Source organism: Typopeltis vanoorti, chromosome 11 (assembly GCF_054136105.1).
Source record: "Typopeltis vanoorti isolate ZY-2024b chromosome 11, IOZ_Tvanoo_1.0, whole genome shotgun sequence".
Lineage (NCBI taxonomy): Eukaryota > Metazoa > Arthropoda > Arachnida > Uropygi > Thelyphonidae > Typopeltis > Typopeltis vanoorti.
Genome location: NC_143559.1, coordinates 118,651,528 through 118,675,973, shown reverse-complemented (window position 1 = coordinate 118,675,973; position 24,446 = coordinate 118,651,528). Strand labels below are relative to the sequence as shown.

The 24,446-nt window shown below is 34.3% G+C and overlaps 1 protein-coding gene across 1 annotated transcript in view; it reads right to left on the bottom strand.

Moving 5' to 3' along the window:
- Positions 1-2,999: 2,999 nt before the first annotated feature.
- The window catches only part of LOC150101992 (coiled-coil-helix-coiled-coil-helix domain-containing protein 2-like), a 48,446-nt gene continuing 26,999 nt past the window's right edge, over positions 3,000-24,446 (bottom strand). Inside the window, exon 5 of the mRNA XM_090400526.1 lies at positions 3,000-3,193. Within this exon, the coding sequence (XP_090256652.1) occupies positions 3,180-3,193 (14 nt within the window). The 3' untranslated portion in view covers positions 3,000-3,179. The remainder of the gene's footprint in view (positions 3,194-24,446) is intronic.

The following is a 24,446-nucleotide window of genomic DNA, read 5'->3' as shown; positions in this document are numbered from 1 at the left end:
AGCATACATTTTACAATCTTTACATATGGGCTACGTTTCACAAAATCGGTATAGCAATAACTGTGTTCAAGATGAAGCACATCTTGAACACAGTTTGGTTACTTCCAGTTTGAAGACATTATTTACAAACAAAATTCTGGTTTATCCACGGGTAACCTGTTATCGCTCATACTGGCTAATCTATATTTGGAATCTTTTGAAGAAAAGCTATCGCCTTCCTTCCTTTGAAACCGAAATTGTGGAAGAGATATATCAATGACATCTTAATCTGGAGCCACGGTCCCGAATCTCTTAAAGAATTTCCTTGACCACCTCAATCAACACCCAAAAATCAAATTTATTGGAGATTGATGGTTCTCTCCCATTCCTGGATGTCAGACTCACTGATATTTCTGAGAAATTAAAAATCTCAATTTACAGGAAACCAACAGACATCTCCATCACTATTCACCTCAAAAACTTGGTATTATCTCTATGCTAGCAAATGTGTTCACTTACTCCTGTGTGAAAAGAAGACATTAAGAAAGAGCTTCAGTTTCTTCTTACTAGCTTTCATCAAAATGGTTATTCGAAACAAACAAGTTCCTTTTCAATCCACCCCATATTGAAGATAGAAATAGAAAAAGGCTACATATCCCTATCGTACATCAGCTCCATTTTCCCAAAATTCTTAAAAAATAACATCCAGACTTCTTTCACTCCTCTTCTGAAACTCCGTTCCTTGCTAAGTAAGCCCAAACAAAAACTTGACAACCTAAAATATCCCGGCATTTACCGAATTTGGTGCAACTGCAATAAACCTTATTTTGACCAGAAGGAAAAATCCATCGAATTACATCTTGAAGAACATAAAAGAGGCATCACATACTGCAGAACAAGAGTTAGTGCTCTATCAAACCATGTCATGAATTCTGCTGACATTAATGAGGAAAACCTCATTATCCATTCTTATGGGACAAATCTGAAAATATCTTGGAAGTATTTTTTTTCCACTTGTAAGCAAACAAAGTTTGTGCCTGAAGTATCTTCAGGATCGTGTTGTCTCAAAAAAAAAAATAAATAAATAAAAAAATAAAAATACTTCCAACATTCTTTCTCTAAATTCAGAGTAATTTAATAATAAGGTGATACACCTTTTGGCAATTCGTATAAGTAAATATGACTTCTCCATTGCTTCTGCCTCAGTATCACTACCTCTGAGTCTGGCTCCCACTGACGAGACCTCAATAATGGTCGAAACCGGTCTGGGTAGTGGCCCTTCCCTTAATGCATAGCATTATACATGTCCACAAGATGTGCTTTGCATTATGGGAGATACTAAGCAAGTAGTGATGAGAGCTTGGTCCACCTTTACCACGAGTTGCCTCAGTCCTGAAGATACTTCAGGTGCAAACTTTGCTTACACTTGGATAAAGGATTAAACTAAATTTATTACTGAAAATATCTTTTATTGCTATGATAAACTAGAAAGAATTGTGGAATCCAAAGAAATCGTCCTCAATCAAATGCATCTTAACAACCTCAGTTATAATTTCTAAGACTGCCATCCAACTTTGGCGTTTACGAAATGTTGAACGCGTTAAGAAAGAATGAATCCATTTTTTTTTTTTTTAAGAGTTATGAGTTGTAGCCTTTGCCTTTGGAGAAATACTTCTTGGAAAACTGTTCCAGAGAACAGAGGCAATGAACAATGAGTATCAGGTTTTGTGAGTTAGCAGTTGGACTGTAAATGGATGTTGTACAGCTGATGAAGAATTGCACATGTGCATCCCTTCTATCCATGGAAGTATCTGTAGAAAAGACAACACAAAAATAGTCCACCTGGAAGTTATCAATTAACTAACGGCCAACTTTTGGAAAGCATCAAAAATTTTTAGAGGTTTTTGGTACACCACCCCTACAATGCAAGCATTGTATTCTATGGGCAGACTCCATAGAAGTAGTTTTAAATATAAATGCATTTGCAAAGAAAGTTGAAGCTCTTACAATTGGCCTAACCTGAATCAGAACAATTGCCTCCCGCCCAAAACTTTGGGAAATTCTCATTTTATGTGAACATTAAAAATGGTTTCAAGTTGTAGCTCGCAACAACAGTTTTTAATGGGTAAACCAATTGTTATATGTACCTTGTATTCCTGTTCTTTGATTTGCTTGTTTCCACACACTGATTCCTCATCAGTACAAAATGTTTATACTTTCGTTAAAGTTAATTACTCTGTAGTTTGTTTAGTTACAGGTACCTTTAAAGAATGACACAATTTAATGATATCAGCTTTTGATTCTTGGCTATTTTTTATCCCTTCATAGTTATTTTGCCTTTTAATAGCAAGCCAGATAGAACTGAGAAGAAAATTACCCCCCCCCCCCCCGCAAAAAAAAAATATATAACTCAGCAAAAACAATATTACGAAACGATTTTTTATTAGATATATAGAAGTATAAATTTAAGGAATCTTTGAATAAAAGGAAAGTGCATAATATCTGATTTTGGTTTGTGCATATGTACATACAGATCTTTCTTTAGTATAAATAAAACTAGACAGCAACAATCACTGATTTATAAATGAAAGCTAATGGTATTTTTTTTTAAATATCTGTATTCTGTATCAGATGCCAGCCAAAACAGGAAGAAACGGTAATATTTTTTTCTTTCAAGTTTTTATGACAGGCTTCATGAGTGAGCTACTCTAAAGACAGTAATGCCCAAACTTAACTTGGGCATTACTGTCTTTAGAGTAGCTTTTTATAGGAACTAGAAAAGTTATAATTTGAAATACTGTTTATCAGCAATGAATTCTCATGAAACAGCCAGATATTTGGTTGTTTTATGAAATTTCACTTAAAAAAAAATGGAAACATTACAACATTACATTAAAAATGGAAACATAACATTTGAGTATTGTACTTAAATGTTAACCTAAACATTCAATTCTTTGCAGTGATAGTCTGCAGTTTTAACTGCAGACCATTTATATGCCACTTAAAAAAAAAAAAAGCAATCCAAACCAAAATCAATGCCTTTATTCTACAATTTAAATCTGTACAGGAATGAGGATTAACATCTATGTTCTCTTACAAATATTGAACCAATACCAACTATATTCTTGTTTATGCTTCTACAGTCAACATCAGGACCATCTTTTCTTCTTTGTGAAGCTAAAATTTACTTACTGAAGTATTTATATTGCTATACCTAAAAAAAAAAATAATAATAAAAAAAAGTTCAAATAGCTAACAAATAATTTTCAAAGATCAATATCAATACTAATTTTGGCATTTATAAAAAAATTTCTGGAAGCAAATGCAAACACTGCTATAACTATTGAAAGTGCTGACAAAAGTCTAATAGATACAATGCTATGCGTAGTATAGCAAACTATCCACAATAACTGTTCCTGTGATCTCTGAGTATACAGTGAGTCTCTTGTCTCAGTCTACTCAATCGTGCATCTGAAGCAGAAAGTAATCACTAGTTTTGATCAGAATAATACTGAGCTTCATAGTGTAGCCAAAGAATCATATGGAAGTAGGACAGTTTTTAAATATAAACTAAAAATTCAAGTATGAAAACATTATTAGGAAAGTTTAAAAGTGACAAAATCTAAAGAAAACATTGATAAACTCCAAAAAAGTGAAGTTGCCTGCATGAATTAAAAAGGAAATAATTCCCTTCAACAATTTAGGAAAAAATTGTAAAAAGCTATATCAGAGTAGCCAAACAAAGTCATTGGAAGAATATAGAACAGAAATAAAAAGGCAGCAAAATGTTTTGGAAGGTACTAAAAATGCTCAAAATCAGAAGAAAGAGTGCAAATAAATCAAACTCAAAAGGTGATATAACTTTTATATCACCTTTTGAGTATTAAAATGTTGAAGTTGTTCTCAATCTGTGGCATTTTTAAAATTATTAAATCAGGTAGAAACAGAACTAGAAGTGTAATAAATTACTTAAGAAGAATACAATCACAGGTATATTTCAGCATTAGAAATAGTTTGTCAAATATGAGATCTTATATTCAGCAATAATGAGCGGGAAAAGAAAGGGGTAATGATAGTAGTGCACATGCTATTGATTGATATTTTTTTTTTTTTTTTTTTAACGTCAGCAATTCCAGTATAAGGATATGGAAAATTTTCAAAAATGGGAAATTAGACAATGACATTTGTATCTATGATTATGATTTCACAGAAGGTTCTAGTAGAGAAAGTTGAAGTTAGAGAACAGCTGACCAAGGGAATGCTGTTTTTTGTTGAAGACCTAAACAGCTGAGTAAGAAATGAATCACAGACATACAGAAATGTTTTGGAAAAGGAGAAAATCTAAAGCTAATAACGATGATAAATACTTGCTGATTAAAGACAGCAACACAATGGTCATTACTAATACCATTGAGCTCACAGTTACCTCTTCACTAGATGAAAAAACACAGGTGTGTGAGGCCAAGGTTTGAGAGCTGTTGCAAAATTGAATAAGAATTCAGCAATAGGACTGATGGAATATCAGCCCTTGTGCTAAAAGAGTGTTCAGCCAAACTGCCCAGTCTTTTGATCAGGCTGTTTAATATGAGTCTCAAATCAGGGAAGATTCCGCAGGAATGGAAGGAATGTATGGTAATTCCATTGCACAAGGATGGTGCAAAGACCAATGATGTATCCAACTATCAACCAATTAGTATCTCAGGAGTGGTGGTGAAGATTTTGGAAAAATTGGTTAGGACTCTCATTCAGAAATGGGTTGACAGAGAATCTCTAATTTGCAATGAGCAACATGGGTTTACTAAGGGAAGGTCATGTTTAAGAAACTTGCTCACATTCTATAACAATATTACTACTGAACTGGACAATGGGAATGGATACACCATGATACTTTTGGATTTTGCTAAGGCTTTTGACAGAATACAGCATGGTAGACTGTTGCATAAATTGAAGAAAATTGGTTTGGGTTACATAATATTAACATGGATAACAGGATAGCTGACTGACAGATATCAAAAAGTGGTAAACGGGGGGGTCTGAGTCTGCAAAGTAACAAGTGGTGTACCACAAGAATCAGTGCTTGGTCCACTGTTATTCAATCTGTACACTAATGATATTGGGAAGGATTTGACAAGCAATCCAGCTATTTACTGATAATGCATAGATAGGTAGGGTAATCAGGAATGCTGCTAATATACAGTACTTGCAGAATGATTGAATAAGCTGGAATTGTGGGCAAGGGAAAATGGATGTCAGTTCAATGTCAGTAAATGTAAAGTCATTCACTTCGGCATGATTTGATATCCAATGTCGTATTATATTGGTGGGATTATATTAGAAGAAACTGATCGGGCTAGGGATCTTGGAGTGTTAATAGATAGGAAGTTGAGGTTCAAGAGTCATATAGCAAAAATTGCAAATACAGCTCAAAAGATAATTGCAATGCTGAAACAAACGTTCACATGTAAAGATATTTTGACTCTTTACAAGGCCTTGATAAGACCTCACTAGGACTATTGTACACAGGTCTGATCTCCTGATTTCTGTTGTGATTCTAATATATTGGAGAGAGTGTTAAAAATGATATCAGGATTGTAGTGCACATATATATATATATATATATATATATAGTGCTCTGTGGTTCATAAATACTGATTATGAAGACAGACTGCAAATTTGTAGACTGCAGACACTAGCAAACAGGAGAAAGAGGGGTGATATGATTGACTTACAAACTTCTGAACAGGTCATACAGTATTTCAATTGATGGAATTTTTCAATTTATGGAGGATGGGGAAAGAACCAGAGTGCATCCTTGGAAGCTGAGAATGAAAGCAGCCAAGAAGGGTGTGAAGGCTAGATTTTTCTCTCAGAGGGTGGCGCGTGACTGGAATGGATTGTCTTTGGATGTTGTGAGTGCAAGCAGTGTGAATGAATACAAGAAAAAGTATGATAGCTGGTGCGTGTAGTATGTGGCCTCCCTCGATGAGTCTTTCAACACAGACATGCATAAATTCATAATATTCACTGACAATGCTATTATTGATAGCTTCACATCGGTTCACCATACAAGAGAATACAAGGATATATAATAGTAAATGATCATTTAAGTTTTTTTGCCAAATGAATTTTGTTGTGGCTTACAAGAAATGATTAACAACAAGACTGTTTGGTTTGTGCATAAAGCTACATTCCAAGGTAAGGAGAATATCTACTTCTGAGGAGTTTCCCCACAGACACTGCACAAAATTTTAACACCTGTGCAGTCTGTATGGCCTGCCCTCCCTCCCCCCACAAAAAAACAATAATATAACTTACCTCAATATATTCATTAAATGATTACTTATGGTGGTGTGCACCCTGTTAGGTATCCACCTGGATAGTGAATGAACGAAGATGGGCCGGCAATTTGGAATTTAGGTAACCAAATTGTATTCTTATTGGCATAAGCCTAAATACGAAATGATGGTCCAACATGACAAAAATGACTGAAACAAAAAAGACAAACTGGTGAGATCTTTCTGAGCACTAAATACAAAATATTATACTCAGGAAATAACAATCAAGGAAAAGAAGGTGTAGCCATAGTATTCAACACAAAATACGAGGCTAATCTTCTTGAATGGCATGCAGTCTCAAGTAGAGTGATGTGAGCAAATATCAGAATGGAAAATTGGACAATGAGACTTATTTGTGCCTATGGTCCCACAGAAGGTTCTACTAAGGTATACGTGGAGGAATTTTTTGATGCTTTAGAAAAAGCAACTGACACAATGAAAAAGGAAAAGTTGGTCCTTATTGGGATCTAAATAGCAGAGTAGGAAATGATTCTCAGACATACAAAAATATTCTGGGAAAATTTGGGGAAAAGAGCAAAGCTAATAATAATGGCAAATACCTGTTGGGTTTCTGTTCATGACATGGACTGGTTATTACTAACACAATGTTCTAACATAAAAATGTGCACAAATTCACATGGAGAGAAGAGGCAAGGAATAAGAAAAGTCTCATTGACTTTATTGTTGATAGTGATGTTTTCTCATTGGTGCAGGACACCCGAGTGTACAGAGGATTTGAAATCAGAAGCGATCACTATTTAGTCTTGAGCAGGATAAAATTTAATTTCATACTGAAAAAAAAAACATGTAAGAAAGTTTTAAAGCGAATAAAAGTTGAGCAGCTCTCAGATGTGAATTGCAGACTAAAATACACAAATGTTATTCAAGAAAAAAAATGAGAGTTTGAGAACAGCAACCAAAGCTTGGAGATTCAAAAGAAAACACTGATTGATTCAGCCAGAGAGGCATGTGGTGAGGTTGTCTGCAAGGATAGAAAAATCAGAAATCCATGGTGGACACAGGAAGTTAAAGAGGCAATGAAGGAAAAGAAGAAAGTATATCAAAAGTTCCTGGCAAATACAAATGTCAGAAAGCTAAACAGTGCGTAAAACTAGCTAAACAAACGTCATGGGAAGACTTTGGTAAGAACATAGAAAATAAATATCAAGAAGGTGGAAAGATAATCTGGAGGTTGTTGAAGAAGCTTAGAAATGAAGGAAAGAGTGCTGTAAAAGGAATTAGAGATGATAAAGATGACATGAAAACTGGAGAACAAGATATCCTTGAAGTATGGAGTAATTACTTCGAAAAATTGCTAAATGAAACAAGCAATGATAGCACAGTGGTAAAAACACACTCAAAAGGCATGTAGTCAGGAATACAGACAAGGATCATACTTGAAATAGAAAAAGCCATCCAAGGCCTGAAATGTGGAAAGGCAGCAGGAGTAGATGATATCCGACCAGAAATGCTCAAGTGTGGAGGTATAAAAGTCTTACAGTGGCCTAGACAGAGAGACAAATTCCAGATAATTGGAGTAGAGCTCTCATAGTACCCATATATAAAAAGGGAAATAAAACTGAATGTGAGAATTACAGAAGTATTTAAAGTTATTTCCCTACTGAGTATTCCTGGTAAGATTTATGCAAGTATACTTGAGAAACGGTTCAGAAGGACTGTGGAAGAAAAGCTTGGTTTAGAACAAGCTGGATTCAGGCCAAATAGAGGCTGTCAGGGTCAATATCTTCACTATATGACAAATAGTTGAGAAATCATGGGAATATAACAAAGATCTGTATTAAGTTTTGTAGATCTGGAAAAGGCATATGACAAAGCACCAAGAGAGAAGTTATTCAATACCCTACAGTTATATGGTGTCAATGGAGCATTATATCAAGAATACTTAGTCTTTATTTGAGTTGTAAGTCAGTAATTAGAATTGAAGGAAGTACAAGAAGATGGTTTAAAGTTAATTCTGGTGTCAGACAAGGATGTACATTATCCTCTCTGTTGTTCATTATTTATATGGATTGCATTATGAAGGAAAGTGGTATTAAACCTGACATCAAAATTGGAAATGTTAATCTCAGCTCTTTACTTTATGTGGACGATGTTATACTTCTAAATAAATTCTCTACAACTGTGCAAGATTCCCTGACTAAATTGAATAACTGTTGTAATAGATATGGCATGAAGGTCAGCAATAACAAGACAATGAAAATAGGCAGAAGCATTGAACTGCATCGTGAATGGAGAACCTATAGAATAAGTGAAACATTTCAGCCACTTAGGCATGATTTATAGTAATTCTTGTAGAAAGGCTTATACGCTGGTTAAAAATGATAATTAATACTTAAGGAATTGACAGCATACACTAGAAACATAAATTAAATCAACATTAATATATACTTTCTGATATTTCGGCAACTTAAGATAAAAACACGTGCACACAAGTACTACATAACAGCAAATGAGAAATGAAGCGAGGACGCTACCGTTTTCCTAAAGTCCTGATGGTGTCCCCTGGAGGGCTATATTAGGTGTTCTTGGCTTTAAGTTCTTCTGAGGTATGTTTCCCAAATTTGGGGCAGTCTCATGCAACCAAATTTTGTTGAGGTTTGATATGTTCTTAAGGGCAAAGGCTGATTCCATGAATAGTCTTTCATATTTGAACTTGCTGCAGTGTATTACTGTGGCTTTCTTCCACCTTATTCTGTGGCAAGTATCCAGAGCATGGTCTGCAAGCCCAGAGTGGGTGTACTGGTGAAATCGGATGTAGTCCATGTGTTTGGCCAAAGTAGGACAATTTACAGCTGCAAGGGACCTGGTATACACCAGGCAGGTCTAGGGGAGCGGATAAGGGATGCCAATTTTCTATATGGTCTGTAACAAGTGGTCAAGTCATGCTTTTTTAGAATTTTGTTGATTTTTTCCGAGGTTCCTCAGATGTAGGGAATGGCGATGGATTAAGAGTAATCTTTTTTGTGAAGGGGGGAAGGTGGGTTGTGAATATCTGGTTTTAGTATTTTTTATTTTTTTTTTTCAGATAGAGGGCCCCAAAATCAGGACTCTAGTCTTTGTGTTGCTGCTACAATTTTGTTTAAGTACACCATGTTGTTCTAGTCTCGCGTATTGTGACAAACAGTGTTTTTGTGCTCTGAAGATGCTGGTTATAACACCAGCAAAATATCAGCATCAAGTTAATAAATTAATTATTTACTTAGTTTCTGTGTTCTATTATACCGTTAAAATAATAAACAACATGTTCGACGAACACATTAGTCTGTCCACATGGTTGAAGTATCAGTTTATATGCAAGATAATCCACACTGAAAAAATGCAAGGTGTGGCCAAAACTGCAATAATTCTATCATTTGACACAATCTCTACTGCAGTGACCAAAGTAATCATTCACACCGCAATAAAATGTTCAAGTTGTATTAATTCATTTTGACTAATCCTGAATTACAAATGCACAATACTTCTAGACAACCTTATTTCAATATGTTGATATAGAATTAACAGGGAGACAGAATAAACCAAATCAAAGATAGCATTAGTGGTAGGGTCATTATTCAAAATGAAGATATAAAAGAATGACTTCATTAACGATATAGAATGTGTAAACAGAACTTGTGATACAGGTCACTCGAACAGAACCAGTGACCTGTATCACCTGTACCAGTTTTTTTGCTTTAAACATTCAGATGTTTAAAGCAAAAAAACTACAGGAAAAAATCCAGAGGAAGCCCAAGACAGAGGAGACTGATGACTGATAAAAAAAAAAAGTAACAACTGACCAAATTAGGTATATAATGGGCCACTTTGAAAGAGCTGTTGATAGTTAAACAGCAACTGCATCTTGCATTAGACAATCACATGCCAGAAAATGATGCAAATAAGTGTCAAATTGTACTCCAAAGTGTTTGCATTTATTCACATTTCAGATATTAATAATGAAAAATTATAATTTCCTGTTTAAGCTGATAAAAGAAACAACAACCAAATTATTTTCTAAAAAATTTGCTCCAATCTTCATTTCAAAATTTCTATTTATTTGGTTAAATATATCATCATCATCAAATTCCTGCCATGTACCCTCAAGGGATGTACAGGATATGATAGTACTACATGAAAAATTTACATCATTACTAACTTCCTATCTACAATTTTCCTCCAAATCAGTCTGTTACTTGTCAAGACTCCAACATTATCAGATCTTATATTTTCTATCATCTAAGGCACTTTGTACCATATCAATCCACCTATGTCTTGGTCGTTTTCCTGCCAACCTGGCAGAGAACACTTGTGTTGCTAATCTTTCCTCGCCCATTCTGTTTAAGTGACCATACCATCTGAGATTAGTTCTACTAACACATTCCTGGATGCTGACAATGTCAAGTACTTTCCTAATATCCTCATTTTTAATATGATATTGCCATTGATGCCATCTGTTCACACCTCTAATCTTTCTCAGGACTCTCATATCTGCGGTCTCTAGTCTTTGGTCAACTGTTTTACTTCTGATCCATAAGATAAAACTGGTTTGAACACTGTCTTGTATATAGCTAATTTAGTATTCCGACTAATTTCTCTCTTATTCCATATGAATTTATTCAATTGACTTCCTACCATACCAGCTTTGTTGATTCTGTTGTCTATTTCTGCATTTAATTTACCATCTTTCTAAAAATCGTGCCTAAGTAGCTGAAATGTTTTACTTGTTCCACAGGTTCTCCATTCACAACACAGTTGACATTTTCAATGATTCTACCTATTTTCATTGTCTTTGTCTTTTTATTGCTAACCTTCATACCATATTTATTACAACAGTTATTCAATTAAGTCGGTGAATCTTGCAGACTTGTAGCGGATTTATTTAGACGTATAACATCATCTGCATAAAGCAAAGAGCTGACATTAACAACTCCAATTTTGATATCACATTTAATACCACTTTCCTTCATAATGTGATCCATATAGATAATGAATAACAGAGGGGATAATGTACATCCTTGTCTCACACCAGATTTAACAATAAACCATCTTCCTGTACTTCCTTCAATTCTAACTGCAGACTTACAACTCAAATAAAGACTAAGTATTGCTTGATATAATGCCCCATTGACACCATATAACTGTAGCATATTGAATAGCTTCTCTCTTGGCACCTTGTCATATGCCTTTTCCAAATCGACAAAACTTAAATACAGATCTCTGTTATATTCCCATGATTTCTCCACTATTTGTTGTAAATTGAAGATCTGATCCTGACAGCTGGTTCTTCACCAAGCTTTTCTTCCACAATTCTTCTCAACTGTTTCTCAAGTATATCTGTATATATATCTTACCAGGAACACACTCACCCATGACATACCTCTGTATTTCTTACATTCAGTTTTCTTTCCCTTTTTATATATGGGTACTATTAGAGCTTTACTCCAACCATCTGGAATTCGTCCCTCTGGCCAGGCCTTCTGAACTATGCAATGCAGCCACTGTAAGACTTTTATACCTCCATACTTGAGCATTTCTGGTCGAATATCATCTACTCCTGCTGCCTTTCTGCATTTCAGGCTTTTTCTACTTCAAGTATGGATATGTATTCCTGACTGCATGTCTGGTCAGTGTTTTTTACCACTGTGCTGTCATCACTGCTTGTTACATTTAGCAATTTTTCAAAGTAATCATTCCATACTTCAAGGATATCTTTTCCTCCTGCGTTTTCATGTCATCTTTATCATCTCTAACTCCTTTTACAGCACTCTTTCCTCCATTCCTAAGCTTCAACAACTTCCAGAATATTTTGCCACCTTCTTGATATTTATTTTCTATGTTCTTGCCAAAGTCCTGCCATGACTTTTGTTTAGCTAGTTTTACACAGCGTTTATCTTTCTTACATTTGTCTCTGTATTCTCTAAGAGCACAAGCTGACTTATTTGCCAGAAACTTTTGATATGCTTTCTTCTTTTCCTTTACTGCCTATTTAACTTCCTGTGTCCATGGAGTTCCGATTTTTCTATCCTTGCAGACAACATCACCATATTCCTCTCTGGCTGAATTAATCAGGGTTTTCTTCATGGCTTGCCAATGAATCTCCAAGATCGGTTCCTGTTGTCAAACTCTTTCATTTTTTCTTCAATAATCTTTGTGTATTTTCAATAAGCTCTCACATCTGAGAGCTGCTCAACTTTTATTCACTTTAAAACTTTCTTACATGTCATTCTTTTCAATATGAAATTTAATTTTATCCTGCTCAAGACTAAACAGTGATCGCTTCCAATTTCAAATCCTCTGTACACTCTGGTGTCCGGCATCAGGAAGAAAACATCCCTATCAACAATAACACAGTCAAAGAGACTTTTCTTATTCCTTACCTCTCCTGTCCATGTGAATTTGTGCACATTTTTATGTTGGAACATGGTGTTAGTAATAACCAGTCCATGTCCTGAGCAGAAATCCAACAGGTATTTGCCATTATTATTAGCTTTGCTCTTTTCTCCAAATTTTCCCAAAACAATTTTGTATGTCTGACAATCATTTCCTACTCTGTTATTTAGATCCACAACAAGGACCAACTTTTCCTTTTTCATTGTATCAGTTGCTTTCACTAAAGCCTCTGACTTTAGAGAATGTCCTCCACTTCTACCTTAATAGAACCTTCTGTGGGACCATAGGTACAAATAAGTCTCATTGTCCAGTTCCCCATTCTCATATATGTCCACATCACTCTACTTGAGACTGCCTGCTATTCAAGAAGATTAGCCTCGTATTTTGTGTTGAATACTATGGCTAATAGTTCTTTTCCTTGATTGTCATTGCCTGAATGTAACATTTTGTATTTATTACTCAGGACGATCTCACCAGTTTTTTGCCTTTTTTTGTTTCAGTCATCCCTATTATGTCGATCTGGTACTTATCGAGTTCCTCAGCTAGCTCCATTTCTTTGCCATTCAGGCTTCTTATGTTGATAGTGCCGATCTTTAACTCTGTTGATGTTGAGTTGGGGTGTGTTTTCAGATTTGTTCCAGTAGCTGACTTTTTGCTGTTTGCCTTGGTTCCCTGGAAAAAACAACGGGAACCTTGTTTAACTAGGCAACGCCCCAGCCGGGGCGTTGCCTAGTTCTTCCATCATTCTGCATTTTGGTTTAACCAATAAGAATACAATTTGGTCGGCTAAATCCCAAATTGCCAGCCCATCCTCGTTCGTTCAGTATCCAGGTAGATACCCAACAGGGTGCATCACAAGAAGGTGAGGATTGGACATTAGATCAGAAGCCCTGGTTGGTTCTCCGCATTCCTTTAAAGGCTATGTGGAGGTCTCCTCTCAGTTATACAGTTTGACCCTTAAACACCCCAGGTTAAATTTATTCTTTTGTTTTTAGGAAAAATTTACTTTTGTACAAAATGTTCCTACCAAAGGAAATGAAATATTTATTTTTGCAGAAGTTAATTTTCTTTAGAATAACATTGATGTTATGAGTTTTTTTGTGGCTGGCAACTTCCTGCTAGGTTGTTATAGTGAGTAAATTCACTAATTTTATTTGATAATGAGAGTTAGCCGTAAATTATACAGAATACATTATATATTTCAGTGTACCCAATCCTATCTAAGCAGGATCTTTCACTCCTCAATGGAATGAAACTGCAAAATATACTTGATAAATCAGTCAACTACAGTCTACCACTTCCAGAACTTTTTCTATAAGTGGTAGACAGATGCCCATGCCCTTTTTCACACTTAAAAAAAAATGGTCTAAGAATCTGCTGCCATTTCACAAATCACAGACAGCCTTAAAGCATGCCAAATACACTGTAGAGACTGACATCCTTCTTTTGAGAATACAAATAGTAAAATGATTCTGGTTAGCCACCAATATACAGGATTGAATCTGAGGACAAATTAGACTTCAACTAAAAATCATCTGGTTGCCATTTATATCTATTTACATGTCAAATGTGCTTGGAAAAAGTAGTATGGAGGGGGGGGGACGCTGTTGAAACCATTATGGGAAGGAGACTGTTCTGACAGGTCTTTGACCTCCTCTCTTCTCCCTGTATTAATCCACAGCAACACTGAAAGAGTTTTATACCCACCCCTGCAAAAAAAAGTTGCAGCAGTAATTTGAAAAACAGTGCTTTATAGTCCTTTATAATAAAAGAAATTAAAATTTCTTTTAACAAGTATTCTCAGATAGTGCAGTCTCACCATGCCTCTAAGAAGAGTATAATTGCCACATGCAGATATACCTTTTAAAGGATGGCTCAGCTCACATGTATAACTGATTTCAGGACCCCTGCACTATTCATCATTGAAACACTTTCCATTTAAAAATACATATCTGATGGAAAAAAAATACCTGTTAGATCATAAATATCTTTCCAACTACAAAATGACTTTTTAGCAACAAAATCTCAAGCTTTAGAAATATGCAATTTGTAAAAGACCTCCCTTATTATTAATTTCACTCCTTAGAAAACCATCACATAATATATAACACTGAAAAATTAGAACTGGAAAAAATTTATATTCTATCAGATTACTAATTAACATGTTGAAAGGAAAATTAGTCTCCCGATGTGTAGTCCATTCAAAATGATTATGCAGTAATACCAAGTTACAAGCAATCAACTTACAATATTTTGCATTAATGAATTTTTTGATTTTCTCGAAATTCCCATTCATTTGCGGGTATGTGCTGGTTCTGTGTACAGTGAAGTTTGAAAACTTTAATTTTCAGTTTAACTTCAACCTTGGTCAAAAATATTTCTGTGCTTCTTTCTTCAGATTTTATTTACCTATTTGATAGATGGTGCCTCTCCTCAATCTTGTGAACCTTATGATATCAATTCTAATAAATTCTCAAAGAATATTTTGCTGCTGAGAAAGACAATGCTTAAAAAAACATGTAACAGTTTTGCAGTTTGCAAGCAGCTTGAGCATTAATCATCAGAAATTAGAGAGGAAAAATATGGAAAAAATTCTAGCTTTGTGGTTGAGTTTCAAAATAAAGCATTCCCATTCCTATTAAGTGATTCAAGAAAGATTAAAGACTCAAAAATATTTCCAAATGAGTTGAAATAAACATTTAATTATAGTGGATGGTTCCAGAAATTCAAAGACTATCATGACCAGCAACATGAAACTAAAGAGAATAGGTTGCCAAAAATTCACAATCATATGAGGACCAAAATTATTAACCCATAAGTGTAACTTAGATGGAACTGGTCTATTATGGACGCATGCCCAGACAAACTGTTTCCACTGAAGAAAGTAATGAAAAAGTTTCGAGTTTAATAAGAATGCAAACTTATATTATGAAGAAGTTCATAAGGAGAAATGAAGAACACAGGCACTAGAAGTCACATCAAGTATGTAGTGAAAATGCTTCAGTGAATGTAGCGATTACTTCTCATTCTTTTATTATTATTCTTTGCTACTTTATTGCTATGAAATTTTCATAATTTCAGATGCTAAATTACAATACATTAAACATAATATACTTGTTTAATAAAAATTTTCCCTTTATGATTTTTATTTTTGGTCTATTTCCTTTCTCATTTATTTGAAAAATATAACCTCAAGTTATGTTATATCATTCATGAAATGCATTACATAACTTAAGGTACTGCTGTACTCCGTTGATGATTTCTGATGTTAACTTATTTGGTTGAATGCACATGTGAGCTTTAAACTGTAATTATGATAATAATAATCATGATAAATATATCTTGAACAGAATATAGAAAATTATGAGTAAATAAACCCCATTCTTAGATCAAATATTCTAGCTTTCATGTGAAAGATACATCATCACTGAAAAATGCATATTGCATGTAACTGTAAAGTGATTTCTTCAATAAGCGCTCATATTTGAGAGATGCTCAACTTTTATTCACTTTAAAACTTTCTTACATGTCATTCTTTTCAATATGAAATTCAATTCAATTTTATCCTGCTGAGGACTAAATAGTAATCGCTTCCAATTTCAAATCCTCTGTGCACTCTGGTGTCTTGCACCAGGGAGAAAACATCACTATCAACAATAACATAGTCAATGAGACTTTTCTTATTCCTTGCCTCTTCTCTCCATGTGAATTTGTGCACATTTTTATGTTGGAACATGGTGTTAGAAATAACCAGTCCACGTCCTGAGCAGAATCCAACAGGTATTTGCCATTATTATTAGCTTTGCTCTTTTCTCCAAATTTTCCCAAAATATTTTTGTAAGTCTGACAATCATTTCCTACTCTGCTATTTAGATCCCCAACAAGGACCAACTTTTCCCTTTTCATTGTGTCAGTTGCTTTTTCTAAAGCATCAAAAAATTCCTCCACTTCTACCTTAATAGAACCTTCTGTGGGACCATAGGCACAAACAAGTCTTATTGTCCAATTCCCCATTCTGATATTTCCCACATCACTCTACTTGAGACTGCCTGCCATTCAAGAAGATTAGCTTCGTATTTTGTGTTGAATACTATGGCTAATACTTCTTTTCCTTGATTGTCATTTCCTGAGTATAACATTTTGTATTTAGTGCTCAGAAAGATCTCACCAGTTTTTGTCTTTTTTTTTGTTTCAGTCACCTCTATTATGTTGATCTGGTACTTATCTAATTCCTCAGCTAGCGCCATTTCTTTGCCATTCAGGCTTCTTATGTTGATAGTACCGTTCTTTAACTCTGGTGATGTTGAGTTGGGATGTGTTTTCAGATTTGTTCCAGTAGCTGAATTTTCGCTATTTGTGCTTGGTTCCCTTGCAAAAACAACAGGGGCCTTGTTTAACCAGGCAACGCCCCAGCCGGCATGAAATTTTGTCATGTTGTACCATCATTCTGTATTTTGGTTTAACCAATAAGAATACAATTTGGTTGGGTAAATCCCAAATTGCCAGTCGATCCTCGTTCGTTCAGTATCCAGGTAGATACACAACAGGGTGCACCCCGAGAAGGTGAGGATTGGACATTAGGTCAGAAGTCCTGGTCGGTTCTCCGCATTCCTTTAAAGGCTATGTGGAGGTCTCCTCTCAGTTATACAGCTTTGACCTTTAAGCACCCCTGGTTAAATTTATTCTTTAGTTTTTAGGATAAATTTACTTTTGTACAAAATGTTCGTACCAAAGGATATGAAATATTTATTTTTGCAGAAGTTAATTTTCTTTAGAATAACATTGATGTTATGAGTTTTTTTGTGGCTGGCAACTTCCTGCTAGGTTGTTATAGTGAGTAAATTCACTATAATTTTATTTGATAATGAGAGTTAGCCGTAAATTATACAGAATACATTATATATTTCAGTGTACCCAATCCTATCTAAGCAGGATCTTTCACTCACTCAATGGAATAAAACTGCAAAATATACTTGATAAATCGGTCAACTGCAGTCTATCACTTCCAGAACTTTTTCTGGAAGTGGTAGACAGATGCGCATGCACTTTTTCACACTTAAAAAAAAAATGGTCTATGAATCTGCTGTCATTTCACAAATCACAGACAGCCTTAAAGCATGCCAAATACACTGTAGAAACTGACATCCTTCTTTTGAGAATACAAATAGTAAAATGATTCTGGTTAGCCACCAACATACAGGATTGAATCTGAGGACAAATTAGACTTCAACTAAAAATCATCTGGTTGCCATTTATATCTATTTACATGTCAAATGTGCTTGGAAAAAGTAGTATGGAGGGGAGGATGCTGCTGAAACCATTATGGGAAGGAGACTGTTCTGACAGGTCTTTGACCTCCTCTCTTCTCCCTGTATTAATCCACAGCAACAATGAAATAGTTTTATATCCCCCTCCCCCCCAAAAAAGTTGAAGTAATTTGAAAAACAGTGCTTTATAGTCCTTTATAATAAAAGAAATTAAAATTTCTTTTAACAAGTATTCTCAGATAGTGCAGTCTCACCATGCCTCTAAGAAGAGTATAATTGCCACATGCAGATATACCTTTTAAAGGATGGCTCAGCTCACATGTATAACTGATTTCAGGACCCCTGCACTATTCATCATTGAAACACTTTCCATTTAAAAATACATATCTGATGGAAAAAAAATACCTGTTAGATCATAAATATCTTTCCAACTACAAAATGACTTTTTAGCAACAAAATCTTAAGCTTTAGAAATATGCAATTTGTAAAAGACCTCCCTTATTATTAATTTCACTCCTTAGAAAACCATCACATAATAAATAACACTGAAAAATTAGAACTGGAAAAAATTTATATTCTATCAGATTACTAATTAGCATATTGAAAGGAAAATTAGTCTCCCAATGCGTAGTCCATTCAAAATGATTATGCAGTAATACCAAGTTACAAGCAATCAACTTACAATATTTTGCATTAATGAATTTTTTATGATTTTCTCGAAATTCCCATTTATTTGCAGGTATGTGCTGGTTCTGTGTACAGTGAAGTTTGAAAACTTTAATTTTCAGTTTAACTTCAACCTTGGTCAAAAATATTTCTGTGCTTCTTTCTTCAGATTTTATTTACCTATTTGATAGATGGTGCCTCTCCTCAATCTAGTGAACCTTATGGTATCAATTCTAATAAATTCTCGAAGAATATTTTGCTGCTGAGAAAGACAATGCTTAAAAAAATCATGTAACAGTTTTGCAGTTTGCACGTAGCTTGGGCATCAACTGATTCATCAGAAATTAGAGAGGAAAATATTGGAAAGGATTCTAGCTTCATGGTTGAGAATGAAAATAACGCATTCCCATTTCTACTAAGTGATTCAAGAAAGATTAGACTCAAAAATATTTCCAAAACATTTAATTATAGTGGATGGTTCCAGAAATTCAAAGACCATCATGACCATCAACATGAAACTAAAGAGAGGAGGTTGCCAAAAGTTCACAATGATATGGAGGACCATAAATGACAACCAAAATTATTAACCCAAAAGTGTAACTTAGATGGAACTGGTCTATTATGGAAGCATGCCCAGATAAACTGTTTCCACTAAAGAAAGGAGTGAAAAAGTTTCAAGTTTAATAAGAATGCAAACTTATATTATGAAGAAGTTCATAAGGAGAAATGAAGAACACAGGCACTAGAAGTCACATCGAGTATGTAGTGAAAATGCATCAGTGAATGTAGCGATTACTTCTCAATCTTTACTATTACTCTTTGTTACTTTATTGCTATGAAATTTTCATAATTTCAGATGCTAAATTACAATACATTAAACATAATATACTTGTTTAAAAAAAATTTCCCTTTATGATTTTTATTTTTGGTCTATTTCCTTTCTCATTTATTTGAAAATATATAACCTCAAGTTATGTTATATCATTCATGAAATGCATTACATAACTTATGGTACTGCTGTACTCAGTTGATGATTTCTGATGTTAACTCATTTGGTTGAATGCACATGTGAGCTTTAAACTGTAAAACAAGGAAAAGTGGTCATTAGGCTAGTGTTTTAACAGGTTTATTATACAAGAGGTAAATCATGGAATATCATGAGCTGGAGAAAATAATTGTGCCATGTCTGTGTGATAACTTGCATCATGATAAATATATCTTGAACAGAATATAGAAAATTAAGAATAAATAAACCCCATTCTTAGATTAAATATTCTACCTTTCATGAGAAAGATACATCATCACTGAAAAATGCATATTGCATGTAACTGTAAAGTGATTTCTTCAATAAGCTTTGTGTATTTTCAATAAGCTTTCACATCTGAGAGCTGCTCAACTTTTATTCGCTTTAAAACTTTCTTACATGTCATTCTTTTCAAAATGAAATTCAATTTTATTCTGCTCAGGACCAAATAATGATCGCTTCCAATTTCAAATCCACTATACACTCTGGTATCCTGCACCAGGGAGAAAACATCACTATCAACAATAACATAGTCAATGAGACTTTTCTTATTCCTAGCCTCTTCTCTCCATGTGAATTTGTGCACATTTTTATGTTGGAACATGGTGTTAGTAATAACCAGTCCATGTCCTGAGCAGAAAACCAACAGGTATTTGCCATTATTATTAGCTTTGCTCTTTTCTCCAAATTTTCCCAAAATATTTTTGTATGTCTCACAATCATTTCCTACTCTGCTATTTAGATCCCCAACAAGGACCAACTTTTCCTTTTTCATTGTCAGTTGCTTTTTCTAAAGCATCAAAAAATTCCTCCACGTCTTAGTAGAACCTTCTGTGGGACCATAGGCACAAATAAGTCTCACTGTCCAATTTCCCATTCTGATATTTGCTCACATCACTCTACTTGAGACTGCCTGCCATTCAAGAAGATTAGCCTCGTATTTTGTGTTAAATACTATGGCTACACCTTCTTTTCCTTGATTGTCATTTCCTGAGTATAACATTTTGTATTTAGTGCTCAGAAAGATCTCACCAGTTTTTCTTTTTTGTTTCATTCACCCCTATTATGTAGATCTGCTACTTATCTAATTCCTCAGCTAGCTCCATTTCTTTGCCATTCAGGCTTCTTATGTTGATAGTACCGATCTTTAACTCTGGTGATGTTGAGTTGGTGTGTGTTTTCAGGTTTGTTCCAGTAGCTGACTTTTCGTTGTTTACCTTGGTTCCCTGGCGAAAACAACGGGGGCGGCAGGCTTGTTTAACCAGGCAACACCCCAGCCGGCATGAAATTTTGTCATGTTGTACCATCATTTTGTATTTTGGTTTAAGCCAATAAAAATACAATTGGTTTGGCTAAATCGCAAATTTCCAGCCCATCCTCGTTCGTTCAGTATCCAGGTAGATACCCAATAGGGTGCACCACAAGAAGGTGAGGATTGGACATTAGGTCAGAAGCCCTGGTCGGTTCTTCGCATTCCTTTAAAGGCTATGTGGAGGTCTCCTCTCAGTTATACAGCTTTGAGCACCCCAGAGACTGATTTGGAGGAAAATTGCAGATGGGAGTTAGTAATGATGTAAATTTTTCATGTGGTACTATCATATCCTAATCACCCCGGTACATGGCAGGAATTTGATGATGTAAAGTGATTTCAAAAGATTAATCTTTATGAAAGAAAATGAACCATTTCAGATAAATTTCTCCAGCCTAGAAAAATACAAGAAAACTGTTTTTATCCACAGGAAGTCTTCCTGGTTTAACTTTTAACAGAAATGTTTTAAATTAACATTTCCTTATATCTGCAAACAAATATAAACAGCTAAAGCTGTTAACTTCAGCATTTATTATAGATATTATCTACTGCAAGCAAGATGTTATTCTTGCTTATAAGTGAGGAAGAAAAGAATATAAATATTGAGACAAACAACTGAAATGTTAGAGATAGCAAATCCAAGAAAACAATGAAAGAAAAAGGGCCAAAAAATAATGAGCTAGTGAAAACTGCCACATACATGATACGCACACGCAACAAACAGACTCACTATAATGAAAGGTTCAACCAGTCTTATAGTCACAATGCCATGCAAAGGAAATTCACTATAGTAAACTATCCACTATAACAAACCATTCCTATAGTCCCTGAGCTTGCTATAGTGCAGGGGTGTTCAACCTGCTGATCGCTTGTGTATTCCTCCTTACTTACAAATTTAATTAAAACTGAAAACATAATATTTTATTTATCATTATTTTGTATTATTTTTAATTCGCTTTAAGTGTATTGCTATTGTTTATTTATTTTTCGTTAAAATTGTCAAATCAGTAATTTTCTTATAAGTTCAGGTAAATGAATTAATTTGGATCAGCGGAAGTCAAACAGCGAGCCGAGTGAATACGATTATAAGCAAAGTGTAAAAACTCGGTTGTAGCTTAAATATTAAATATTCCAAAGCACATTACATTGATTTTTTACTTAGGTTAAGTCCAATGTGAATATTGTTAAAAAATAAACTTTGTTTGTCTTGGTATAGTTTGTATTAGATGTTTTTGTAAATAACTCTTTTGAAGCTAACTGTATATACTGCTTTAATAAGAATATGTTAGTGTTAAAAACAAAGGCAATGTTTTTGTCGCCGAAACTGTATATGGCGGCATTAGAAAGATTGTTATTGAAACTTGTATGTACGAGAAAGGCCTGCAGGCTCTAAGTGTAAACATCCCCGAAGTCAGTCAGAAAGAGTTCAAACAACTTACAATCAAAAGAAAGCGGACGAGAACCAAAGGTGTGCTGAACTTGAAACTTAAGATGAAAGACTCATACCAATTCTTTGGGGGTTGCCATACTTCATGCAAGGTCTCAGAGGAGACCTAATAAAAAGGGACTGAAGCAAGCAGAAGGGGTCCCCTTCCAAATTATTCCAGAATTGCTGTCAGAGAGGAGGCTGCCCAGTCCAGAGTCGCCATCAGAGAGACTGCCCGGATCCACGTTGCTTGAGAGAGGAGTTTACCGCTTCTCGGTTCGGACGTCACTAGAGAGAGACTACTTCTAGGCCGCAGACAAGGTTTCAAATTGCAGAAAGGAAGAGTTCCAATTGCCGGAGAAAAGTTTCCAGGTCAGGTTAATGTCAGACATTCGCCAGTGTGTTGCGTTTTTATTACAATTTGATTAATCAAACGACTTCACTGATATTGCTCAGTTAATGGTATTTATTCGCATGGTATTTCAAGATTATTCAAGTAAAGAAGAACTTTTGAAAATTATACCATTATTGGGAAGGGGAGAAGACATTTTTTCGACATTTGATGAATTTGTGAAACAACACAAACTTCCGCTTTTTAAACTTGTGTTACTCCTATTACTACTCATGGTGCTCATACAATGATAAGTAATAAATCAGGCTTCATTTCATTATGTAAAAATGATGACAAATATCCAGATTTTTTAACGTACCACTGTATTATTCACCAACAAGTACTGTGCAGTAAAAGATTAAACACAAAAGATGTTTTGGATATTACATTTAAAATTGTAAATTCTGTTTGAGGAAAAGCCCTGCAATGCCGGTTATTTAAATTACAGGCAGATGATGATAGGGAACTTCTGTTGTACAATAATGTTCGCTGGCTCAGCAGAAGTCAATTTTTAGAAAGATTTCTTGTATTAATTAACGATATAAAAAATTTTCTTGATGAAAAAGGAGATATTTATCCACAATTGAGTGATAAAAGATGGTTGTTACACTTATCATTTTTAGTGGATTTCTGTACGAAATTAAGCAATTTAAATTTAAAGTTACAAGGTAGAGATAAAAATTTACTTGACATGTTAAGTTCAATAAAAACTTTCCAACAATACTTACTTTTATTAAAGAAAAATATAAATGACTGTGAATTTAGACATCTCCCATATTTATTAAAATTTTTTGAACAAAATCAAGAAATGCTTCGCTATGATTTAAAAGAATTTATTCATGAAATAGAATTAGTTGAGGAAGAAATAAATTCAAGATTTAAAGATTTTAATAAAACTGATATGATTGAATCTTTTATCAATAATCCATTTCAAGAAAACTTGAACATCGGAAATTTCAAATAAAATTAGTGGACTGTTTGATATAAACAAGCTGCAAGTCAACTATAATGGACTTAATGGACTTGCTATATCAAGAATAAACAAACCATCAAAATCCCAAATGAAGGCCTATAAGGCAGGGCTGGACAAATTATGCAAAACCTTACTCGCCATACTAAAAATATACTCACCCAAGAATCCCCTTCCATTTCCATTTTTTGTTTTAATGATATGCCCCAATAAGTCACTAGAAACGATTAGAGATATACTATATAGAAGTTATTTTATTTTTTATTTTTATTAAATAACTATTCATTTTGTCCAGTCTACAATTACTCACCAACTAGCAAAATCCACTCACCACAGGCAAGTGGGAAAGTATTTGCTGAGCTCTGCCTATAGGCATAATACTGTAAGATATCTTATTTGGTAATATCAGATCTTACAATTTTTTTAAGTGACAGCTGATTTTGAATGAATAAACAAACAAAAAGGAAACAGTAAGGTTAGTTTTATTATATACGTAAACATTTACTAAATGTATAATGATAATACATTTTATGTAAGTAGAAATTCCTTTAGTAATGTTTATAAACATAAGATATATTTGTTGTTAGAGCCTGTCAAACTGCTTGTGATATTTGTAAAAAGAACACCTCAAATTTAGTTTTCATTTCTGTAACTTAAACTTTAAAGAAGAAAATACTGAACTTTCCTAT